At 34.0% G+C, this 22,135-nt stretch overlaps 1 protein-coding gene and 1 long non-coding RNA gene across 6 annotated transcripts in view; both read right to left on the reverse strand.

Moving 5' to 3' along the window:
• Positions 1–22,135, reverse strand: part of pbl (epithelial cell transforming 2 pebble) — a 138,184-nt gene that overhangs the window by 92,146 nt on the left and 23,903 nt on the right. For 4 of the 5 annotated variants that reach the window (XM_089647563.1, XM_089647561.1, XM_089647559.1 and 1 more), the window contains exon 1: positions 16,382–16,580. The exons of the other annotated variant lie outside the window; for it this stretch is intronic. In XM_089647563.1, coding sequence (XP_089503689.1) covers positions 16,382–16,478 — 97 coding nt within the window. In that variant the 5' untranslated portion in view covers positions 16,479–16,580. Of the gene's footprint in view, positions 1–16,381; positions 16,581–22,135 lie in introns of those variants that run through there. 5 annotated transcript variants of the gene reach the window in all.
• Positions 12,991–14,393, reverse strand: LOC149411129 (uncharacterized). Its single transcript, XR_016304901.1, has 3 exons — positions 14,344–14,393; positions 13,406–13,475; positions 12,991–13,304 (listed from the first exon to the last, which is right to left on the reverse strand). It is a non-coding gene; the product is annotated as an uncharacterized LOC149411129 (long non-coding RNA).

Genomic DNA, 22,135 nt, shown 5'->3' on the forward strand with positions numbered 1-22,135 from the left:
ATAAATGCTCACTCAAATAACAAATAATACCAAGAGAGGCGAGAGACACAAAGAGAGACACAAGATTATATACAGGTTGTATCGGCACTAACCCGACAAACTTTAACCAGCTATTCCTTAGCACATTTGGAGTAAAAAATGTTATGGGCACTTTGCTGTCCGGTAGCATTTTTTTTCAATTAAAAACAAAAAAAAATAAAAATTTCCACACTACATCACTGTCATTGCCTTTCGTGTTCAACAGCTGTTATAAGCAAGTATGTCGAAAAGCGTCTTCGCTCTTTCGCACACACTAAATAATAATAGTTAAAAATGAGACGAATGGTGCCGTGCCATTTCGTTGTGATTGTAAAAGTGCGCCAATATAGGTACACACGTGCATTATTCAACGGAATTCGAATAAAATATTGCCAGATGGGTTTTCAAACTTTGACAAAGGATAAAACAGTGGTGACATGTAGTGAAAATATGAATAATATTTTTTTTATTAAAAAAACGTTACCGGACAGCAAAGTGCACATAATATTTTTTACTCCAAATATGCTAAGGAATAGCTGGTTAAAGTTTGTCGGGTACGTGCCGACTGCCGATACACCCTGTATAATAAGCTAAACATTTTTTTAGCAATAGAAGAAAAAATTTTCTGAATACGTAAAAATATCTACTTTAGCACACGCTATCTTATCTTCGGAGGGCTAAAATAAGCGATGTTATTTTTAAATGTATTTAGGTGAAAGATGCTATGGCGTCTTAAGCAATAGAAATTGGGAAGATTTAATGTAGTATCAATATGACCGTGAATTTTTAATGTAAAAATATTAGATCAGTCTTGCCTTTTAATTTTAAGTACGTTAATCTTGAAGTGTTAAAAAAATAAAACAAGATAATTTTTGCCTCACATAATTTTTGCAGCACTGGTTGAGGCGTTTTAGCGTCGTGGAATTTGCACAACTCCTCTATCTGGAATTATGGCAAGCCATTTATAAACTAGCATGGAATTTCCACCAGGAGCTAGAGAGCTTTAAACCATGTTTTAGAGGTTGTCCCAAACGTGTCAATTGCTTAATAAGAAAATATGTGTTGACACCTAGGAAGCCGGATGGTAGCTACTGGTATAGTAATACATGTATATAATACGGTGTCAGCTGGAACTGTCTGCGTTTATTAATATTTCCGGCAATTTAGAGATAGCACGCTAAACTGAAACGTAATGTTAAATTCGCTACTATTCGGTTGCAGATAAAACGTAACACACGAAAGGAAAAGTACCTACCGTTTTACCCGCGTTGAACTTGACCCGAAGCTGATAAGACCAGAGCCATCCATCCAAACCACCGAGCAACGAGTTGTATTCCGCATAACCATTAATTATGATAATTATGATTGATAGTTATTACTTATTATTAATAAAGAAAACGAGATAAACTGCGATGTTCGCATTTAGGTCAAAATGATTGGTCGTTAGTCGATTTGATATTCCTCACGGTAAGCTTTGTTTTATTAATTTTATGTTTATTTTATGGAAATAAATTAACTTGATTTATCCATGAAACGAGGAGCGTCCATTTTTGCGTAGTTGGTTGTACATGGAAAGGTATAACTTACTACTCACGGGCTATAAAAGAAAAGGCAGCAATCATCAACTTTTAATGATCAGATATTTTAATTCAATAATCTCATAATTGATAAGAGTATTCGAGTAAGGCGAATGAAAAGCCTCTTTTAGAACAATAACGTTAATGTTAGTGGAAATGCATTTGTCTCAACACCTCTCACCTATTCAGGGTGAGAGACCTATCGACGCTGCCAGAAGAGGCGATTTATAAAAGGAAATGGTACACATGGACAGAAACATTAAGGCGAAGCTTAATGCCAAATCACTATTTTGATCTTTATAACGAATTGGTGTATATTATGAATACCAAAAAATATGCTTTGAATAAATTGAAGGTTTTCCTATCGCTTCGCTTAAGTAGAATACAAATAAAAAAATAATTACTCTATAAAAAATATAAATGCAAACTACAAAAAAATTTTTTTTTTCAACAGAAATGTATGAACACATAAAGGAAACAACTTAAAATACAATATAGTATTACAGCTAAGATTATCTGTGACAGTTTCACTTGATTAACTTTTTTTCTTTCTTATAAAATTATTTACAAAATAAATAAAAAACAGTTTTTTGCTTGAAATCGAACGTTTCTAGACTCCGTTTGTCAAGCGATTTGAATGCCTAATACCTACGATATAAGGTATACCGAGAATATTCACATTTTTGGCTTGTAGCTTCCTCTTAACGTTATGAAAAACAAATAAAAGGTTATTTAGACGGAATAAAAACGGACAGAAACAGAAGCTTTAAGAAAACAAATAAACGAAATGAATATAAAATGAACAGACACAAAACGATGGTAAGCCAATTTATATTTTTTTAAGTATTTAAATCACAAAAAATCTCCGTATTTATAATAAGAAGCTGTAGCACCACAATAGAACAAACATCGATATTCTCAAAATTCCTAACATACTCAAAAAAATAACATTCAATGAAATAAGTATCATCTTATTAATTTATTGAATTTGTTCATAATTTTGACTTCCTTTTTTGCTTTCAGTGGGTTGAATTAACTCCTAAAGCCTCTGACATGTTTCAATATACTAAGGAGAACTGTCAGAATAAAGATTCCGCGGAAAATATTTTCGTATTAAATTTTGATTCCGGATAAATGCGCTGTTTTTGAACGAATTTCAAAATAAAAAAACCTCTCTTGAAAGCAGACGACTCAGAAATCAATAAATGCAATTAAAAATATTAAAATTTAGAACGCAAACAAAGGAAAAGTTTTTAAAGTTGCTCACCGGTGGTTTTTTATCGTGTAAACTGTAATTACTACTTTACACGAAACTAAAAAAAACGCGGTATTCTCTATTTTATTATTTGAGTATATTTAGGAAACATACAGTTATAAATGCGAATTAATTTTGCATTCAAGATGTTGAGTAAAAATAACCCAGTTATGTTTAATTTGTATATATATATTTATATAATTTTTTTTTTTTTTTAAAGAATTCAAACATTCCCGGGTTACGAATAACCTGACAATATTTGAAAATCTCCTACTACCACCACAGTAAGCAGAAAATGTTGCTTGTGTTGTGATGGAGGACTTAGCCAGCCTAGGAACACAATACGCCTGGGTGGGACCCAAACGCGATGTCAACTCGGCCACCGACCGGTCAATATATTTGCATAGCTTTTATCAAATGTAATTTTATTCTTATTTTTTTATGTTTCAAAGTATCTGTCAAATTAAAATTATACTACCAACCATGTAAAAGCCCTTTGGGCGTTAAATAAATAAATGAATAAATTTACAATCATTTAAGAGCTCTTTTTAACACTTAAATAAATATATATATGTATATATTTAATCATAATTCTCACCGTAATACAACATGAAATAGCATACATTTTAATAAACCGTATGTCAAGCTGGGATATATATTTTCCGAAAATACTGATGGTTGTTTGTGGTCTGTGAAGAATATCTCCCAAAATTACCCAAGGGGTTAAATAAATTCACTTTTAAATGCAATTCTAGATAGTTCGTCATAATTACGCTTAGTGTAGCTTCATCATCATAACGGTTTTTTTATTATTTAAAATATACTGTTTGCTTTTCTCTTTTTTTGGTCTATGCTATAACCTTCCTAACAATGTTGAATAATGTATGTATAAAATAAAACGCACCCATAATCATGTACAGTACAGATTGTTAAAGTCTAAATATTGGGTATTTGCTTTGTTAAAAATCAGTAAGAAAATTACCCTCCAATCTCATCACCATCACCTAGTGGGTTGCTTTATCCGAATTCGTTTGTGCATCACAGTTGCAAAATACCCAGAAAACGACGGGAACCAAATGATCGTGAAAACCTGAGAAAAACATGGGTACATCCGTTACCTTGAAATATAGTTTTGGCAGCGACCGCTTCGAAATTAACAATGAAACAAAGAAGTTTTAGTGGCAGAACCGATGAGCTAATTTACAGTGCATTGTGTAAGGAATACGACTTTTTTCAATTATACGCACAGAATGATTGTCATAAGTCATGGTCATCAGTGTCATCACTTTTGTCTTGCTTTAGGATAATAATCCATTTTACTAACGTATATATCAGGAAAGTTTTATAAAAATACATTACATCCCCTCGATCAAATATGTATACAATTTGTCAGAGAAGTAAGTACCTGACAAACTTTATCCAGCGATTCGTGACCTCGTTTCTCCGGTGACAATTTTTTTACAAATCAAATACCGATTTTTTTAAATGTTTTTAGGTGAACAAAAAAGTAACCGGAGACCAAAATGCCATATCTAAATTTTGACTACAAATAAGCTCAGGAATCAATGGTTAAAATACGTCTCGTAACTAGTGATGTAGACCGTAGTGATATTCCCCGGGGAATATTCCCGTTCCCGGGAATATTCCCCGACCTGAAATAAATTCCCGAAAACGGGGAATTTATTTTATTTTTAATAAAATGGTTTCTAAACTTCTCTTGGATGCTTTATTGAGTGTTAGCAGTTATCTAAGACGACATTCTCTGATCTAGGGACTTCCCTACCACGATAAAATCACGCCAGTGACCTGGTGGAAGGGGATGTGCGGATGTTCTGATTTGTCACAGGTTGCCATAAGAATATTGACTGCTCCCATTACTTCAGCAGCCACTGAGAGATCTTTTAGCACGTTTAGTCGCATTCATACAACACGGAGGAATCGTCTAACAACTCAAATAACGTTTCAAACCTATCTGGTACTCGCAAACGCAAACATCCAATTGACTGTGCTAAAGAAGAAGAAAACGTAGATAATCCTGAGTCGGCAACAACTTCGTCCGGGTCGGATGAAGAAGAAGAAGAAGAAGAATATGAAGGTGAAAGTGGAAGCGAAGTTGATAGTGTCAGTGTCCAATCGGTATTATCAGATGAACAGTAACGATCTGTGAAGTTGTGTCATTTTCACAGTTTTACGATTGATTTTTTATATGTACGGTTTACTAGCATAAAGTGTATATTGGCTACTTATACTGTACAGTATACAATTATATAGAGATACTACTCACTTTAAAATAATTTTGATCGGTGTTTTTTTGTTATTTTTCTCTTGGATCCTATTCCTATACAGGGTGTATCGGCACTAACCCGACAAACTTTAACCAGCTATTCCTTAGCACATTTGGAGTAAAAAATGTTATGTGCACTTTGCTGTCCGGTAACGTTTTTTTTTAATAAAAAATTAATTAAACATATTTTCACCACATGTCACCACTGTTTTATCCTTTGTCAAAATTTGAAAGCAACATCGCAACTCTCGCGTGTTGCTGCGAACGAAGCCCGTATTACATAATCCAGTACCAGAAAAGAAATATTTTATTTAACAATAATGATTATTCACATTTTTCGTATGCGAATCACTGATTGTCTTCTTGTATTGTACACATCAGTTTTATTTTTGTATCTAAATTGTTTCACCTCTGGAATGCTTTGGTTTCACCTCTTACGCGTTTCACGTATTAAATAGTCTAATTTTGAAACTAAGAAACTAATTAGTAGATTTCCTGAATTTATAATCGAAGTCCAATAATTCTGAGCACTTTTAAAAACAATTTTCCTCACTTAGGTACTTATCAATAATAATAATTGGATTATTTGAACAGCGCCGTTGTTTTTTAAATCACCGTAAGTGCTCTGTCAAAATGTTACTTGCTAGGCTATCCTACAACGTATATTTTTTAATAAATTTAGTTATTTACAACTTCGCGGAATGTGATTTATGAATATTATTGCTTATGTTAAAAGCCTTCCAGAATTACCGGAATATAACGAGCAGCTTGACACACTTAAGTTTATTTCCACTAATTTGAAGGTACAAAGAATGTATAGTTTTAAAAACAATCCCGATGAATCAAAAAACGGTTCATATAAAACTGCTGCGCAACACACTGAGACAAAGGAAAGCACTCACACAAACGTCATGACTGCATTGGATTGACCACCTGCAAATGAATGCTGCCAGATTGCTAATTTATTTAAACAATAATTATTAAATTTTATTTAAAATATCGCAATTTTTTTAAAAAATCGACAATAAATTACAACTATAATTTAAAAAAAATATTCTTAACCCCACGCTTTTTCGTAATTGATTAATTAATTCAGAATTTAAACGTTGCTTGAAATGACTAGCCGTATTTGGTGACCAGATCTGAATATCCAGGTTCAGAATTTAAACGTTGCTTGAAATGACTAGCCGTATTTGGTGACCAGATCTGAATATCCAGGTTTAGAATTTAAACGTTGCTTGAAATGACTAGCCGTATTTGGTGACCAGATCTGAATATCCAGGTTCAGAATTTAAACGTTGCTTGAAATGACTAGCCGTATTTGGTGACCAGATCTGAATATCCAGGTTTAGAATTTAAACGTTGCTTGAAATGACTAGCCGTATTTGGTGACCAGATCTGAATATCCAGGTTCAGAATTTAAACGTTGCTTGAAATGACTAGCCGTATTTGGTGACCAGATCTGAATATCCAGGTTTAGAATTTAAACGTTACTTGAAATGACTAGCCGTATTTGGTGACCAGATCTGAATATCCAGGTTCAGAATTTAAACGTTGCTTGAAATGACTAGCCGTATTTGGTGACCAGATCTGAATATCCAGGTTTAGAATTTAAACGTTGCTTGAAATGACTAGCCGTATTTGGTGACCAGATCTGAATATCCAGGTACTTCCTCACCTTCCACTCCTTCCCTTAGCCATAAAACTTACCCCAATTCAACATAAAAATTGTTTAAATTATCGGATGTAATGAAATGCATAATAATTAGACCCCAAAATACTTAATTATTCAGGGAAATAAACCCCTGAGTCATCAGTTGGAAATACCAACGACATTAAGTGAAATTAACAATGCAATAATCCTATTATTGCATTGTTTAAAATTTCACTTAATTATTAGCATTAGCAAATAATATTGGGATTAGCAAATAATAATTTACGACAATTTACTCGGAAATCAATAAAGCCAGAATAATAAAAAAAGAAAGTTATCACTTACGTCGTCTGTAAGTGGCTTTACCAAAGTTTGATAATGCCGTCAGAAGGTGAAACAGCTGTCACGCGTAATAATAATTACAACTAGCAGAACTTGTTTATAAACACACTGTTTTTATAAATTTTTTAATAAGACTGTTAAAATAAAAAAAATCTCTAAATTGAAATGGAGTTCTACAAACTAAACTTAAAATCAAATAAATTTATTGCGAAGGTTCAAAGTACTGTACTGTAATATTATATTAAATAATTTTTACGTGTTTAATTATTGTTTAAAGTCAGATTAAAGCGATTAAAAAACCCACCTGGCAATTCTTATTCGAGTTTCGTTGTTTTTACGTATTGGCGCGCTTACAAGCATCAGTCGTCTCATTTTTAACCATTAATATTTAGTGTGTAGGAAAGAGAGAAGACGCTTTTCGACACACTTGTCGAAAAACTTGTTGAATGCCGACGGGCATACTCTTCTACAGATTTTATTAAATATTGATATGTAGGTAATATTGATGTGTAAATGAATGACATTGTGAGAATTTTACCAATAAATAATAAATGAAAATGCGGACATGTAGTTTATGTTAATTTTTTTATTGGAGCATTTGTTCGAAGTGACTACCATTATTTTCGATGCAAGCGTGTAGTCTTGTTATATTTTGATTATTTAAGTTTGCAGGATTTGCTTTAATTTCTGCAGCGGCTTCCATCACTCGTTCGAGCAGTTGCTCTCTTGAGGCTATTGGCTTAGCATACACTTTTTCCTTGAGAGCCCCCCACAGGTAGTAATCCAGGGGGGTCAGGTCGGGTGATCTTGGTGGCCAAGCAATGGCCGGACTTCCACGGCCTATCCAACGACCAGGAAACTCGACATCCAAGTAGTTCCGCACGGCAATCGAATAGTGTGGTGGGGCTCCATCGTGCTGGAACCACATTCTCCGTAGTAATTCGAGGTTCACATCTTCCAGAATCTCGCCCAGTTGCACTTGTAAGAACTCCAAATACATCGGTCCATTTAGTCTGGGAGGCAACTCGATTGGACCGAGTATTTGATTTCCCAGGATTCCTGCCCACATGTTGATGGAAAATCTGTCCTGGCTCGACGACTCCCGAACAAGCTTGGGGTTTTGTTCAGCCCAATGGTGCAAGTTGTGCACATTTAGCACTCCTGTTTTAGTGAACTGTGCTTCGTCGGTAAACAATATGTTTTTCATGAAGTCTGCATCTCTTATGACATTATGCAGCATTCTTCTGCAGTACACGACTCTGGAAAAGTGGTCATTCTCCATGAGGCCTTGGCAGCGCCTATAGTGAAAAGGTTTGAGCCCGTGCTTCTTCAGAACTCTCCATACCGCCATGTGTTCCCTGTGTCCTATCATCAGAGCGACCCGACGCACGGACAGCGTGGGGTCTTCGGTAATTAAGTTCAGGATTCTCTCCTCAACTGCCACAGGAACGATGTTGTGTCCTCCGCCGGCGCCTTCAATCCGTCCGATGCCACAGTCACGCAATTGTTGATACATCTGAAACAAAACAACAAATAACAACTGCTTTTATTATTCAGCTCAGTAATAATGTCAAATAAACAATCGCGGGCTTTTTCACTCATTTTATTTTTAAAGAACACTTATTTTAGGCACATATCAGAAAACTTACGTTTTCTCTTCATTTATTTCATTTTTTTATAGTAAAATGTATAACAAAGTGTTTTAAATTATAATTTTCTTAACTAGGTACGGTTGATATCTTGGATTCACAGGGGTGAAATTGAATTCAAGTAATTTAAATAATCCCATGGTGAGAAAGGGAGTGAATTCAATTGCAGTGAATGATGCATTTATTAGAGATTAAAATTAATTAACTTTTTAAAACGCCGTTTAGTGACCACTGAACACAAATCACCTAAAGTACAATTTACATTTTTAAAGTTGGTGGCCCCTTGTTATGTTTTTAATGTTCCCAGTTTAAATTTCAAAAGCGCTTTTTGGCATTATCAATGAATGTAAATAGTTTCAATAAACAATTGATAGGGTACAAACCTGGACAAAGGTAGCATGGTGTGGGACGCGTCTTCCAGGAAACCTCATGCGATACTCCCTTACGGCTGCTCGTGAATTTCCATTGCAAAATCCATAAACAAAAACAATATCTGCTTGCTCGGCAGGTGGATAATTGAGGGGCATATTTCAACAGTAAAAACTTAGATAACAAAACAAAAACGAAACTAGAAACTTGATGACATGCGAACTCCCAAAACAGCACTGACCACTGATACGAGACGGGGTGGCGGGAACCACACGGGACTTGAGACAGAATATGTGTGAAAGAGATGACAGTAGCGCGGCGTTGCCAATTATTTTACCCCTATACTGTGGGCAGTAGCGGAGTGTGGAAATTTTATTTATTTTTTGTTTTTAAAAGAAAAAAAATGTTACCGGACAGCAAAGTGTACATAACATTTTTTACTCCAAATGTGCTAAGGAATAGCTGGTTAAAGTTTGTCGGGTTAGTGCCGATACACCCTGTATAGATCCTATTCCTGTATGTGTGTATATTTTATTTTTTATTTAATAAATATTATTCTTTTTGAGGTATTATGTTGTAAAATCAAAATTCCCCGTCCATGGGAATATTTCCTGGAATGTTCCCGGGAATATTCCCCAGAAATAAATTCCCGGGAATTTATACATCACTACTCGTAACTAATGACAAGATCTAAGCTGGTAACACCTGTACATCCTGTTCATCAAAATTATTGGCTTTACAGATAATAGATGATAAACCATAGGTGGATCCGAAAACGTCGAAACATAAAACAAATATTTATATGACCTAATTAATATAATTTATAATTAACAACTAATATGAGTTAATTTTCGGTTTAATTAAGTAGTTTGAAAGAAAAAGCAAACATCAATTCAAATACTTAACTTTGTATTCGCCACTCTTTAATCAAAAAGGATAAACATATTTCTAAATACAAAGTTATTTATTTCAATTAAATTTAAATTACGCCACAGAGTGGTTTTGCAATTATCAAAATGATTATGCTATTATTTTTTCTTTATTAAAAATCTTTTAATGTAAAATTAAAAAGTATTGATTGAAATTAACGAATAAGAAGTTAATTAATTAACTTCTTGAAAAAAAAAATGTTTCAAGTAATGTAGATAGGATCTCAATTTTTGACATATTTTAAATGAAGGTATCTTTTCACAAATGAATTTAATTTTCTTATTACTCAAAATGTCCAACATTTAATTGAATTTTATTTAAAGATTACCATAAAATATTGACCCCGACTGATTATTCCATTAAAACTGTCATACGAAATAAAAAGTTTAAAAAAAATGTTCATCAAATGTCTCGGAAATCGGCAAGAGAAAGAGGGGACATTACATTTTTAATTATTTAAATATAAATATGTATAAAAATAAGGATAATTTATTGTTTCAGCTCAATCAATATTCGAATCCTAAAAAGCGGAGTTTCCCCACAGCACGAATCAACCTGCCCTAATATCAATGTAAATACGTCCTGCCATATCCAAGTCTACTTTTACTTCCTCTCCGACGAATTTTTGGCCACTGACCGGAAGACTACATTAGTAGCGTGTTACTATTGCTAGTTGGCTGACGGTTGTTGGTAGTTGGGTGCGAGTCTCACCGTTGCGCGTTGGTTGCTTGTACGTCATCGGTGTTTTGGACGCATCATGGGCACTAGACACCAGGCACTAGGCACCAGGCACCGGGCACTACAGCGCGGATCCTAAATTGGACACGCTTCGTAACAATTGGACGTTATTATTTACAATTTACACTCTACACCCGTTATGATGCGTATCCGATAGGCGGAACGAATAAGAAGTTATTACTCTACAGTTTTGCTGCGTTCCCAACGGGAATCTTTTAATGCGATAAAGATATCGTCATCCTAATTTAATAAGGAATGCCAAATAAAAATTATGAAACCAAATCAACTGCCTACGTTTAAATATTCACTGCACCTACGCTAGAAATGGGAAAACACAACAAACGTGTAATGATCATGAAACCAGCGTTAGATGATGTGTATCCCAAAGACTGCTATGTGCTTGCCATGTGGAAAGAAAGCAAGAAGAAAGGACTGTGAAAATCATGACCAAGTCGGTTACCCAGAGGCAAAGATCGTAATAGGATATGAAGGTAGTTTTTAAGTATGTGGGCCCTGGTTGGTTACAAAAACACAGAAAGATTTTTTACTCCCAGTAGGAACCAAGCGTTTTATAAATTTTATTCGAGTGTACCAATTCACACTTATCGCTTTCAAGGGCATTGAAATTAAGGCAGCAATATATGACTGTACATTACAAAGTACATTAACACTACCTAACCAGTACGTTGATTATCGCACCTCTCAAAACGGGATATTTCTAGAATAAAATGTAGGTATAAACAGCTCTTTCGAATATTAAAATATTATTCTAAACACTGTTTAGAAAATAAATAAATGCAAAATAACTTATTCGTTTAGTAAACATGGAACACTCATACTTTATGACAGCTTTAACGATGTGTTTAAATCTTTCTGCGACTTCGAAATACAAATAAATAGACAATGAACTTTTTTTTTCAACTTTGAAGAGTAAAAAAATAACATAGACAAGAGTGGAAACGACTAATAAATGCACCAAACCGGCAGCATCAATTAGTTTATATAGCCACGAGTATCAAATAACGTTGTTCAATAAACATAATAGGTACCATTAACAGGTTGAGTGTTGACTTTTTCGAAAACATTTTTCCAAATTCCGATAGATAATTCATGCGATATTCATGCCAGTATTTGCACATAAGAAAAAAATTGACGTGCGACATACAGTGTGGTTGCTTTCGAAGGTAGGTAGATATGATTGTTCAGGTGGCTTGCGGCGTAATGAATTTCAATTTACGGTACAGTTATTATATTATTCCGCATCGATGTATTGTGGATTGCGAAACAAAAGTCATAATTAAACTAGTAGTTAATGTGGCAAAGTCAGACGATTTATTAACCTGTTGAATGTGGGACGAAATTTCGGAAACGGCGCGAAAATTACCTCGATGTGTTCTGCTCAAATATCTTAATGAAAACTAAGTATTTGCTTTTTTTTCGATTGTTTTCTGTTTACCAGATAATGTAGCTAATTATTCATATATAGTTCATGATTATATCGTAAGACGTTTTCCCAGAATAGCTAACTTTATCTGAAAAATTAATAAAAAATTCCCCCGTTCGGGAAACAATTGTCAAAAAAATTATGTATATGAATATAAACGGATTTTATTATTTCTACACAAACCTGAATAAATAGCCTATATGAAAAAAAAACAAACCAAAAGTGTTTTCAAAGAAATAATGGCATTTACGTTGTTTTGAAAATGTAAAATATTTTAGGCTTTTCAAAAAAAAATGTCAAGCCAAGCGTGCACTTTAGAATTTTTTTGTGTCGTATTGTATAAAGTTATGAAAGCAATTCTTTCAGTTTTTGGTAGTTCATACTATTGTTGTTACTAATAATATTTTTTTATACTAGAAACCTGTAAATAAATAATGCTAAAAATATATTTATGCACTATGATGTAAATTTTCGCTGTCACTTTACTAACCTGGTTTTTGACACAATTATATTGCGAAATATTATAAAAATTACATCAAAATAAACTAGATAGAATTACCTTTCTAATGGAACCTCACACCTATTATTTCGATAATGAATTTATATCCAAAACAATGCTAATATATACAATATTTACCTCAGACAGTTGACCAACTTCAATACATCGAAATCCAAAATGGCCGCCATTTTTGTATACAGATATTTATCGAAATACAGAGTGGTGCAAAGAATCATGATTCAATGAGAATAAAAATAAATTTTAGTGATATTTTTTTTCATAATATTTATTTCAATTTTATATAACATAAAATGCATTTTTTTCAATTTCAAGTAACTGGGTGGTTCAATAAAAATAAAAGTCGGAGATTTATGTTTCATCATATTTATTTCAATTTTATATTACATGAAATACATTTTTTTATTCAAGTGCTGTGGGGTTCAATAAAAAAATGTTTAGTAAAAAAAGTTTTTTTTCATCGTATTTATTTCAGTTCCTCTTATGTTATGTTCTCTTATGTTCCTCTTATGTGGCCGATTTGAAACCTGAAACAGTAAACATTTATTGTTACACTAATGTCTTTCAATTCTGGAAAAGATGAAGCGTACAATCAACCTAATATAACTACTACTAATACAAAACATACCGTCATGGCGATCGATGCGGTGTCTGTGGTGGTTCTGCCCCCTGCATCATGTTGTATTGTGGTCTCCATTCTGCAAAGCGATAGAAGCAATCAGACATATACTTGTATTTATATAATTTTAAAAAAGATATTTATAATTGCATACTGTTTTTTTTTATCACATATAAAAAAAAATCTTATAATTTTTTAGCACATCCTGTACACCTGATCTAATTTTGTGATATTTATTACGATTTTTCATAAAACAATAAATAACATAAATAACAAAAAAAATATTTCCGTAAATAAAACAATAGTTTTACATTTTCTAGTACACCCTGCAGTGGTTGTTTCTTTTGTATGGAGATTGCAATATTCACATATCACTACAGGTGGCGACACTAGTCATTTTTCAAAGCTTTCGTAAAATTCCGTAAACACATACATTCAAACAAATTGGAAATCTTGATTGTATTGGTGTCAATTGCTGAGATGCAAAACTTATTTTATTATAATATTTTAACTAAATATTGACTAAACAATGATTTTGAAACACAATGCCAATAGTTTTTCCTACATAATGACATATGAATCTCTACAAATAATATAATATTACGATGTCAATAATGATAAACAAAAACGAACTTTTTATAAGCAAGTTTTTTTTGACATTTTCGGCCAGTAATTCATTTTTCATAAAATAAACACTAAATATTGACAAAACAAAAGCTTTTATATATTCTCTCAAATGGTTTTTCTACACAATAACATGTAAATCATTCCAAATAATGTAATATATGACATAAATAACTTGATTCAAACACAATAAATTTTCAGAGCGAAAACACTTCCAGTTTTTGACAGGAATTTTACGTATTTGTCTTTTGCAAAAATGAATTATATTTATGAAAAACACATGACTTGTTCAATGAACTATGCATAAAATCATGTTTACTTACGTTTCTTTGGGAAATTCGTCGTATAATACAGTCTTTACTGTAGCAGTCCGTCCACCAGCGAACGTTGAAAAAGATGCACAAAAAATATGACAACGGCTTTTCATAGAGAAGTCAATTTGAAAGCTACCAAAGAGGCTACACTAATAAAATAAAAGGTATCTGCTAGACTGATATTAGCGCAAGCGATTTTGACCTTGTTCTTCATACAGTTTCTTTATAGATAAGGGTTAAAATAGCACTTAAAAAAAAAAAACCAAGCAAAAATATTTCTCGGATGCCGGCGTCCGACTCACAGTCGAGAGGTTAAAAGAAAATTCCACCGAAGAAACAAAGTCTAAAGGGAACTAACTAAATCATCATGCCTTCTACACGGAGAAAACTTACTGCTAATTTATTAAAAATCTGGTAAAATTATTGTTTTCCTGTCAAAAACGGGATTGTAGGCTTTTAGCAAAAGAATCGACAGATTTCCTAACAAAATATCAGAAAAACACGAATATGCCGTGAGGATGTCGAACCAGTGTTCATAAAAGTAGTAATATTTGCCCATTTCGTCATTATACAATAACAAGATAAGCGCAGCTGCATGAACACGTGTTCCGATTTAATATGAAACAACTAATAGTTTGTTAGGAAATGGAATGCTATCAAGTTTTTAACAGGATTTCAATAAATCAGCCATACTCAGTTTTCTCCGTGTAATGTATTCAGAATGGATGTAACGCCACACAACAATGTGTTAGCGTATTGATACCCTATATTAATTTATGTTTTTCGTACGCTTGATCGTGCCATGACAATAATTCCGTTGTGGCAAGTAAAAACATTACAATTCTCGGAGACGATCATTATTTATACCGCCCATTTGTTATGTAATATATGATGAATTTAATAGAACCCTTTTTTTACAGGTAAAGCATTTTGTATTATCACGGATGCAAGTAACGTGAATAATACAATAGGAATTTAATTAAAATATGTAATAAAATATTACTTTTATGGGGGTGCGTCCCAAGAATATCCGGATGTTTCAAATTGACAGGAAATAGAGGAAGGATATGCCGTTATTTCTACATTTACAACCAAACAGACATGAGTCACGGGAATCAATTAATATTTTGACTGACCTCTTCATGGGAAAATCAATACAATGTATATTGAATATGTATTCAATTATCTATGTTAGAATCTATGGAAATAGAAAGTTTAATCTCTATTACACTAAAATAAAGTCGCTATCCGCTTCTGTCTGTGCGCTTAGCTCTTCTAAACTACGCAACAGAGTTTGATAGGGTTTTCAATATCAATTATAATTTTGATTGAATATCTGCCTCAAGTGGAGACCATCAACTCTGCAAGATACTGTGAGACCCTAAAAAAATTGCGGAACGCGATTCATAACAAGAGGAGAGGCATGCTGACAAAGGGAGTCAGCCTGCTGCACTACAATGCCAGACCACACACGGCCAACGCCACGAAGGAACTGCTTGCTTCGTTTAAATGGGATATCCTGAACCACCCCGCGCATTCCCTTAACCTAGCACCTTCAGATTATTATCTCTTTACCTCCCTGAAGCTGTACATGGGTGGAAAAAGGTTTTTAACCGACGAGGAGGTAAAGGAGGAGGTGGAAAAGTTTACGAAGGTGTTGGCGGGAAACTACTTCGAGGAAGGCATCAAAAAGTTGATCTCCCGCTTCACCACCTGCATTGAGAGGAATGGCGACTATGTCGAAAAATAGCTTACATATGTACTACGGTAACCATGTAGTTTTTTTGTTTCAATAAAAAGATTTGTAACCTACAAAAATTCAGTACACTTACTTTCTGGATACGCCTCGTATATTAATATTATATTCATAGAAAGTAGAGAAAATTCGACATGTCAGCTAGTTTAAATCTAATCGCAGTTCGTTTTGGTGTTGTCGTGTTTGATTTGGTACATATCCTGAATATCCTCCTCTTTTGGGGGGCGAGATGTTTGAAATGATAAAGATTTTATTATTTCGTTAATCATGGACCCATAACATGATACTTACTTTCATTTGAGAGGGATTTACCGCTCAATAGACGCTGCGCGTATCCGATGACACCCCCAAACATCATCTGACCGCCTTGGTGGTTCCCCCATTTCATGGGTCATGCATTCACATCCCGCTCACCACACAACTCACTGCGCTAATCACAATCACCACAAGAAAAGCCATAGATAACCACAAAACATCACTTGGGAAATAGAAAAAATGCTCAAAACACTGGCGCCCCCGACGCACAGTGGGCTGAAAATCGCCTTTCATAGACATAGAGACTTGAATTTTCAAGGGTATTTTTTTGGCTAGAAATGGATTCTGCTGATCATTACTATGCTATAAAATTTCGTACGAAGCAATTGCGTGTACACATGAAGGAGTTATCATTTTTTTAAGAAAAAATTGTATGGCACTGACATTAAAAATGAGGCTATCTCTGGAATCATAAGGTTGGCCATTCTATCCTTACACACAGACATACTACTATTTATTTGTATTTTTTTGACATACTTCGTATTGTGGCGCAACTTGTGATTTTTTTTTCTTTGTCTAGTTTACAATATTTTATTTACACAGCAAGCCTACTCATACGTAAAGCATTTAAATTAATTATTAACATTAAAAAGTTTTTTTTTCAACTTTGAGGATTTTAAAAAAATAAATCGCCTGTTGCACCACAATACGAAGTATGTCAAAAAATACAAATAAATAGTAGTATAGCTGTGTGTAAGGATAGAATGCCCTTGAAAATTCAAGTCTCTATGTCTATGAAAGGCGATTTTCAGCCCACTGTGCGACGTAGGACTAATTAAGTAAGCGAAGTATCAACTGGCGCCCAGCGTAGAGCCAACGTGATTTTTAGGTAGTAAAGAAAATGTCACTTCACAGTAGAACAGTTTTGCATATGGTAAGAATTGAATAAGCCAATAATACTCTTATAGGGCCCAATATAAAACGAGCCCCTTCAGACAGAGACACAACATATACGTGGATCTGCAGGCGGGCCCTTAGGCCGATGCTATAATTATATAAATGTTTCTGGGGAAATAATTCAACACAAACTATCGTAAAGTGCGAAAATCCACACTGTCGTCAGGTGAAACACAAATTTTATCAACAGTTGAAACAATACAGAAGTCGTGCTGAATAGTGACATTAATTACATGCGAAAAGATGACGGGTGTAAACAAACGCGGCAGCGGAGAACGACTGAATTGATACGTAACACAAAAGCGGCCCCCGTCGATCTAATTACTTGTATTATTACGGCAATGTGGCGTATGCCGTATTGATTGCGAGGGTCATGCGAATCAAACGCGGATAGAATCGTGTTATCATTTTGTCGATTTTTTATTACGTTATTTAGTGTTATTGATCCAATACATTTTTATTGATATTACACACTTTTTATTGACCCATAATATTTGATGCTTATTAAATATCATAATAAAATAATGTTTGATGTATTGATCGACTCATCTTGAAGTGTGGGCAGACATTTCAGTTTTAAGCGTTTTGTGGCACAGCGGACTACGGAAAACAGAAAAAAATCCTAAATAAAATATTCACGGTTTTGGGAATAGTAACAATCTGTTAGTAACAGCGAATCTGTTAGTCTTAGCAAAAACTCTCGAATGGTGAGTTCTGAGGTGATATTTGCGAATTTTTAATAGCTGGAATTTGTAGATCAACGCAATTATTCCGAAAGTTCAACTCGCAACGTCACTTATATCACGAGTTTGAAATATAAATGTGGTTGTCAAAAAATAAGACAAGACACCGTATCATTTATTGCATGATCCATTTTTAAATAAACATATATAAAAATATAAATGTTCGTTTGTTCAAAATCTTAAATCTCCGAAAGTTCTCACAGATGACTTTCAAATGCTGATACAACGTTGCATTCGAATACAGGTGTGTTTTTACATACCTAGATTACATAGATGTCACCTGTGACAGGTAAATACATGCTTTTTTGAAACAGCGTCATCTGTTGGTCGTAAAAGTAACACGCGCTATTGTTTCTCTATCTGCATAGACAGACTGTGCCACATGTGGCGGGGTACAGCATGTTTTTAAATAATAAAAAATATAATAATAATATACAACAATACTAGCCACAAACATCATATTCCATTAGAGGCTCTAAATGACAGGTCTGACCAGGGCGTCCATACATTATAAAAGTATTTTTTATCTTTTTACAATCTCAAATATTTATACTTCTTTTCATGGATAAAATCCAAAAAATGTATATTTACAACATTCAAATTGTCAGGATAGTTTTTTTTATTGTACAGGGTTTTCCAATAAGAGGTGTTATTTTGAATAGCCCCCTATTTCGGTAGAAGTTACTTTTGAAGCTGTCATTTTTTGACATTTGACAAGTAGAAACTACGCCATCAAATACGGAATCAAATGCAAAAGGAAAACGTTTTGTAAGGGCGACCGCAAACGAGCGACTATAGTTGCGGTAACAATTTCGTCGCAGTCACCGTCTTCAAATTGAGTGCGCACACGAGAGACTTAAGTTGCAGCAACATTTTTTTTTTAAATCACGTATGTGGGCGCCCTAACATGGAATTCTTACAAAATTATGGACGTTTCCAGTCAAAATGTTTCGCTGCCTAAGTTTTTTTATTAACATTTTCACGTTTGATATTAAAATTGAATTATTTAGAAATATCAATGTTTATTTCAAATACAAACATCTGAAAAATATGGGAATATTATCTAGTTTCTAGAATGGCATTTTTTACGACAACTTAAGAAATATGCATCACATTTAAAACACCTCGTAAGCATTCAGAAATTCCATGAAATTTTACCGTGTCCATGTAGATATAAAATATTTGTAATAATGAAGTCGCCGTCATAAACATGTCGATAATTATTTATTCATTCATACTAATAAGAGGTCAATCCACTCGGTTAAATGTATTACAACAGAAATAAACACAATGGATTATGCCACAATATTTATAATAGTGACATTAATAAACCATTGATCCTTAATTTATTATTATTATTATCATGCAACGTAATAGATTGTATGTCCACATTACCGTGGGTATGTCATATGTCAACAATGGTTCCGATGATCACTAGATAATAGGAATTCATTTATTGATTCGCATTTCTTCGCATAAAAATTAATATACGTAAAAACTATAGTATACCCATTTGACATTGAATAACATCCAGGTACCACCTATTTCATCCCATTTAAAAAAAACTAGCTGACGTGCATCCGGCGTTGCTAGGGGGTTATCCTTAAGGCGATGCACTACGTCGTGTAATATTTTAAATTGAGCCGCTATCAATAACAACCCTTACGTAGATGGCGATAAGGTTTACATTCCCGCTTAACACCATCCGCCTGTTTTGATTTACGCAAGAAAAAAACATAGCCAAAAAGTGCCTTTTTATTTTGTGGATGTTCAGGCATAAATATTTAATTTTTTTTCGATCATTTTATAAATAACTTAATTTGCCACATTATACAATAAAATCATAACCGAACAAGGGTTCGTAAGTAGGAGATTTTGAACTTTAAAGCAGTTTTCATATGCCTTATACATTATTTTTTTCTGGGCTTATAAAAAGACTTATCTAAAAATTACTCGACGATTTTAAAGGCCAAGATGTATTCTACTCGCAGTATTTAATTAAAGCACCTGAAACATTTCTAGGCGACCAAATTTTCAAACCAAAAACACATGATTTTGCATTACTACGTATGGCATCGCCTTAAGAGATAGACATATACCATAGCGGACTTTACTGTAGGCCTTTTTAAGATATACAATTCCGTTGTACATTATTATGATGTATCTCTTAAGGTTTAGCCAGCATTGACTATGTAGTGCCCGAAAATATTTTTCCGACTTGATAATAAAATATAGACTTTTCTCTAATTTCTAAAAATATAATATGCATGTATTATATATGTAAACCTTCCGGAAGAAATTCTCTAAATGATAGTGAAAACTAAGGTTGCGTGGTTTAGAAGAACTAAGCACATAAACAGACAGACGCGGATGGCGTCTTAATTTTATAGAATTTAGAGATAAACAATAATTAAAAATAATAATCGGTGGTGTCTCTGTGTAACTCGGGTTCAATGAATTCTAGAACTGGGATTTGATTTGATTTTAAAAATTGAAACTGATTGTGGGAACGATTCAGGCAAGCGATAAAGTAGGCACCAAAATTATTTAATAATTCTGTACTATGTATTCTGTATTTATTTTGTTGAAAATATTTTTAAAAATTCATTTCACAAATCCTACAAATACAATATCCTTTAATTCTTTACGGGTCTGCGCTAGTTTTATATGAAAAATAAACAACAATAACACTGGGTCAATGTTTATAGCGCCTTTTTTGTGAAAAGCTTAAGCTAGAAAATAGTATAATTTTGGAACTAACTAACACTTCATCACTAACATTGAATGCTATATACCCTCAGTATCGCCCCAGTGAAAATCGACCATTCAGAATAAAAACGTCGATTTTAGTGGTTTCAGCCATGTTTAGCAGGCAAACCTTAACCGCTTCTCATCTTTCATACTCCCCACTTTCTCAGACCTCACAACCCACCCCAAAATGAGGATGCCAAAGACCACTGGCTCCGTGCAGTTGAGACTTTGTATTCGCATAAATTATTTTGTTTTGAATAATATTATATCGAGTACATTCGGTCGTTCCTCCGCTTCGCTCGGATGGGTGGTCGCAGTTTCGCAATCCCAAACAAAACTTCACGCCTCAAGTTCATTACAAGTATTGTGTTTACTTTGCCGGTGTGGTCAACGCGTGGGTCGCGGGTGGTAATGTTCACAAGACCCGTATGCCAACGATTCGTAAATACGACCATAATTTTGGATACAGAATCCGGACAAATCACTCGGCTTACAGCTCCTTGTCCAATGACGTTTTCCAAGTTTCCCTGAGTACACTGCCTACTTGAAGTATCACTTATTAATTACAATAAAAAAAGATCCAACTAAATGCAGGCGAGTTCCATGGGAGAATCGTGAGAGTTTTGGCAGAGTCGGACCAAACCTAATTTAAACACCGTCTGACTAATAAGATTCTTACACGCCCGTTCAACGATGGTGTGGTAAAGCCGGCCTTGAGCTTGAACGAACTCCACGGTAATTAGTCAAGTTTTTCACTATTCTGACCTTACTCACCGCGTAATATTACACCACGTTTTTTGGTAAGACTGCGCTAATATTCCGAAGTTTAATATCTACTAAGCCCGGACCACGTGTTAAAACACAACGTTGTACAACAGCTGATTTGGGTTTTCATATTAATTAGCCAGACAGCCAACATAATTATTTAAGAAACTTAAATATACAACTTTTAAAAGCTACAAAGTAAACACAAGTACTGCGGCCCGCCCACTCGGTAGAGCGTATACAAACAGCTAAAGAGGTAAAACAAAATATTATCCAGTCATAACGAAGTTGATAGAAACAGTCGATAATTCGGAGCGTTCACTTGGTTCCATGTGATTCTTCCATTACTCTTAGAATCTCCCTGATGAGAAGCTAAATTTCAGAACAGAAAATTCCTTCCTCCGTCATCTATCCATTTCGCTTTTTCCCACATCATTCCTTGACTTACAGACAGGGCCGGCCCTGAGCCGAAAGAATAAAAAATAAACGTCCTTTGTCAAAATCAGTAGACGGCTAGGTAGGTGATCAGTGATCACTTTAATCCATAAAACCAGTAGACGCCTAGGTAGGTGAT

This window comes from Hesperophylax consimilis, chromosome 26, assembly GCF_061612785.1.
Source record: "Hesperophylax consimilis isolate HC1 chromosome 26, BYU_Hcon_1.0, whole genome shotgun sequence".
Taxonomy (NCBI): Eukaryota; Metazoa; Arthropoda; class Insecta; order Trichoptera; family Limnephilidae; genus Hesperophylax; species Hesperophylax consimilis.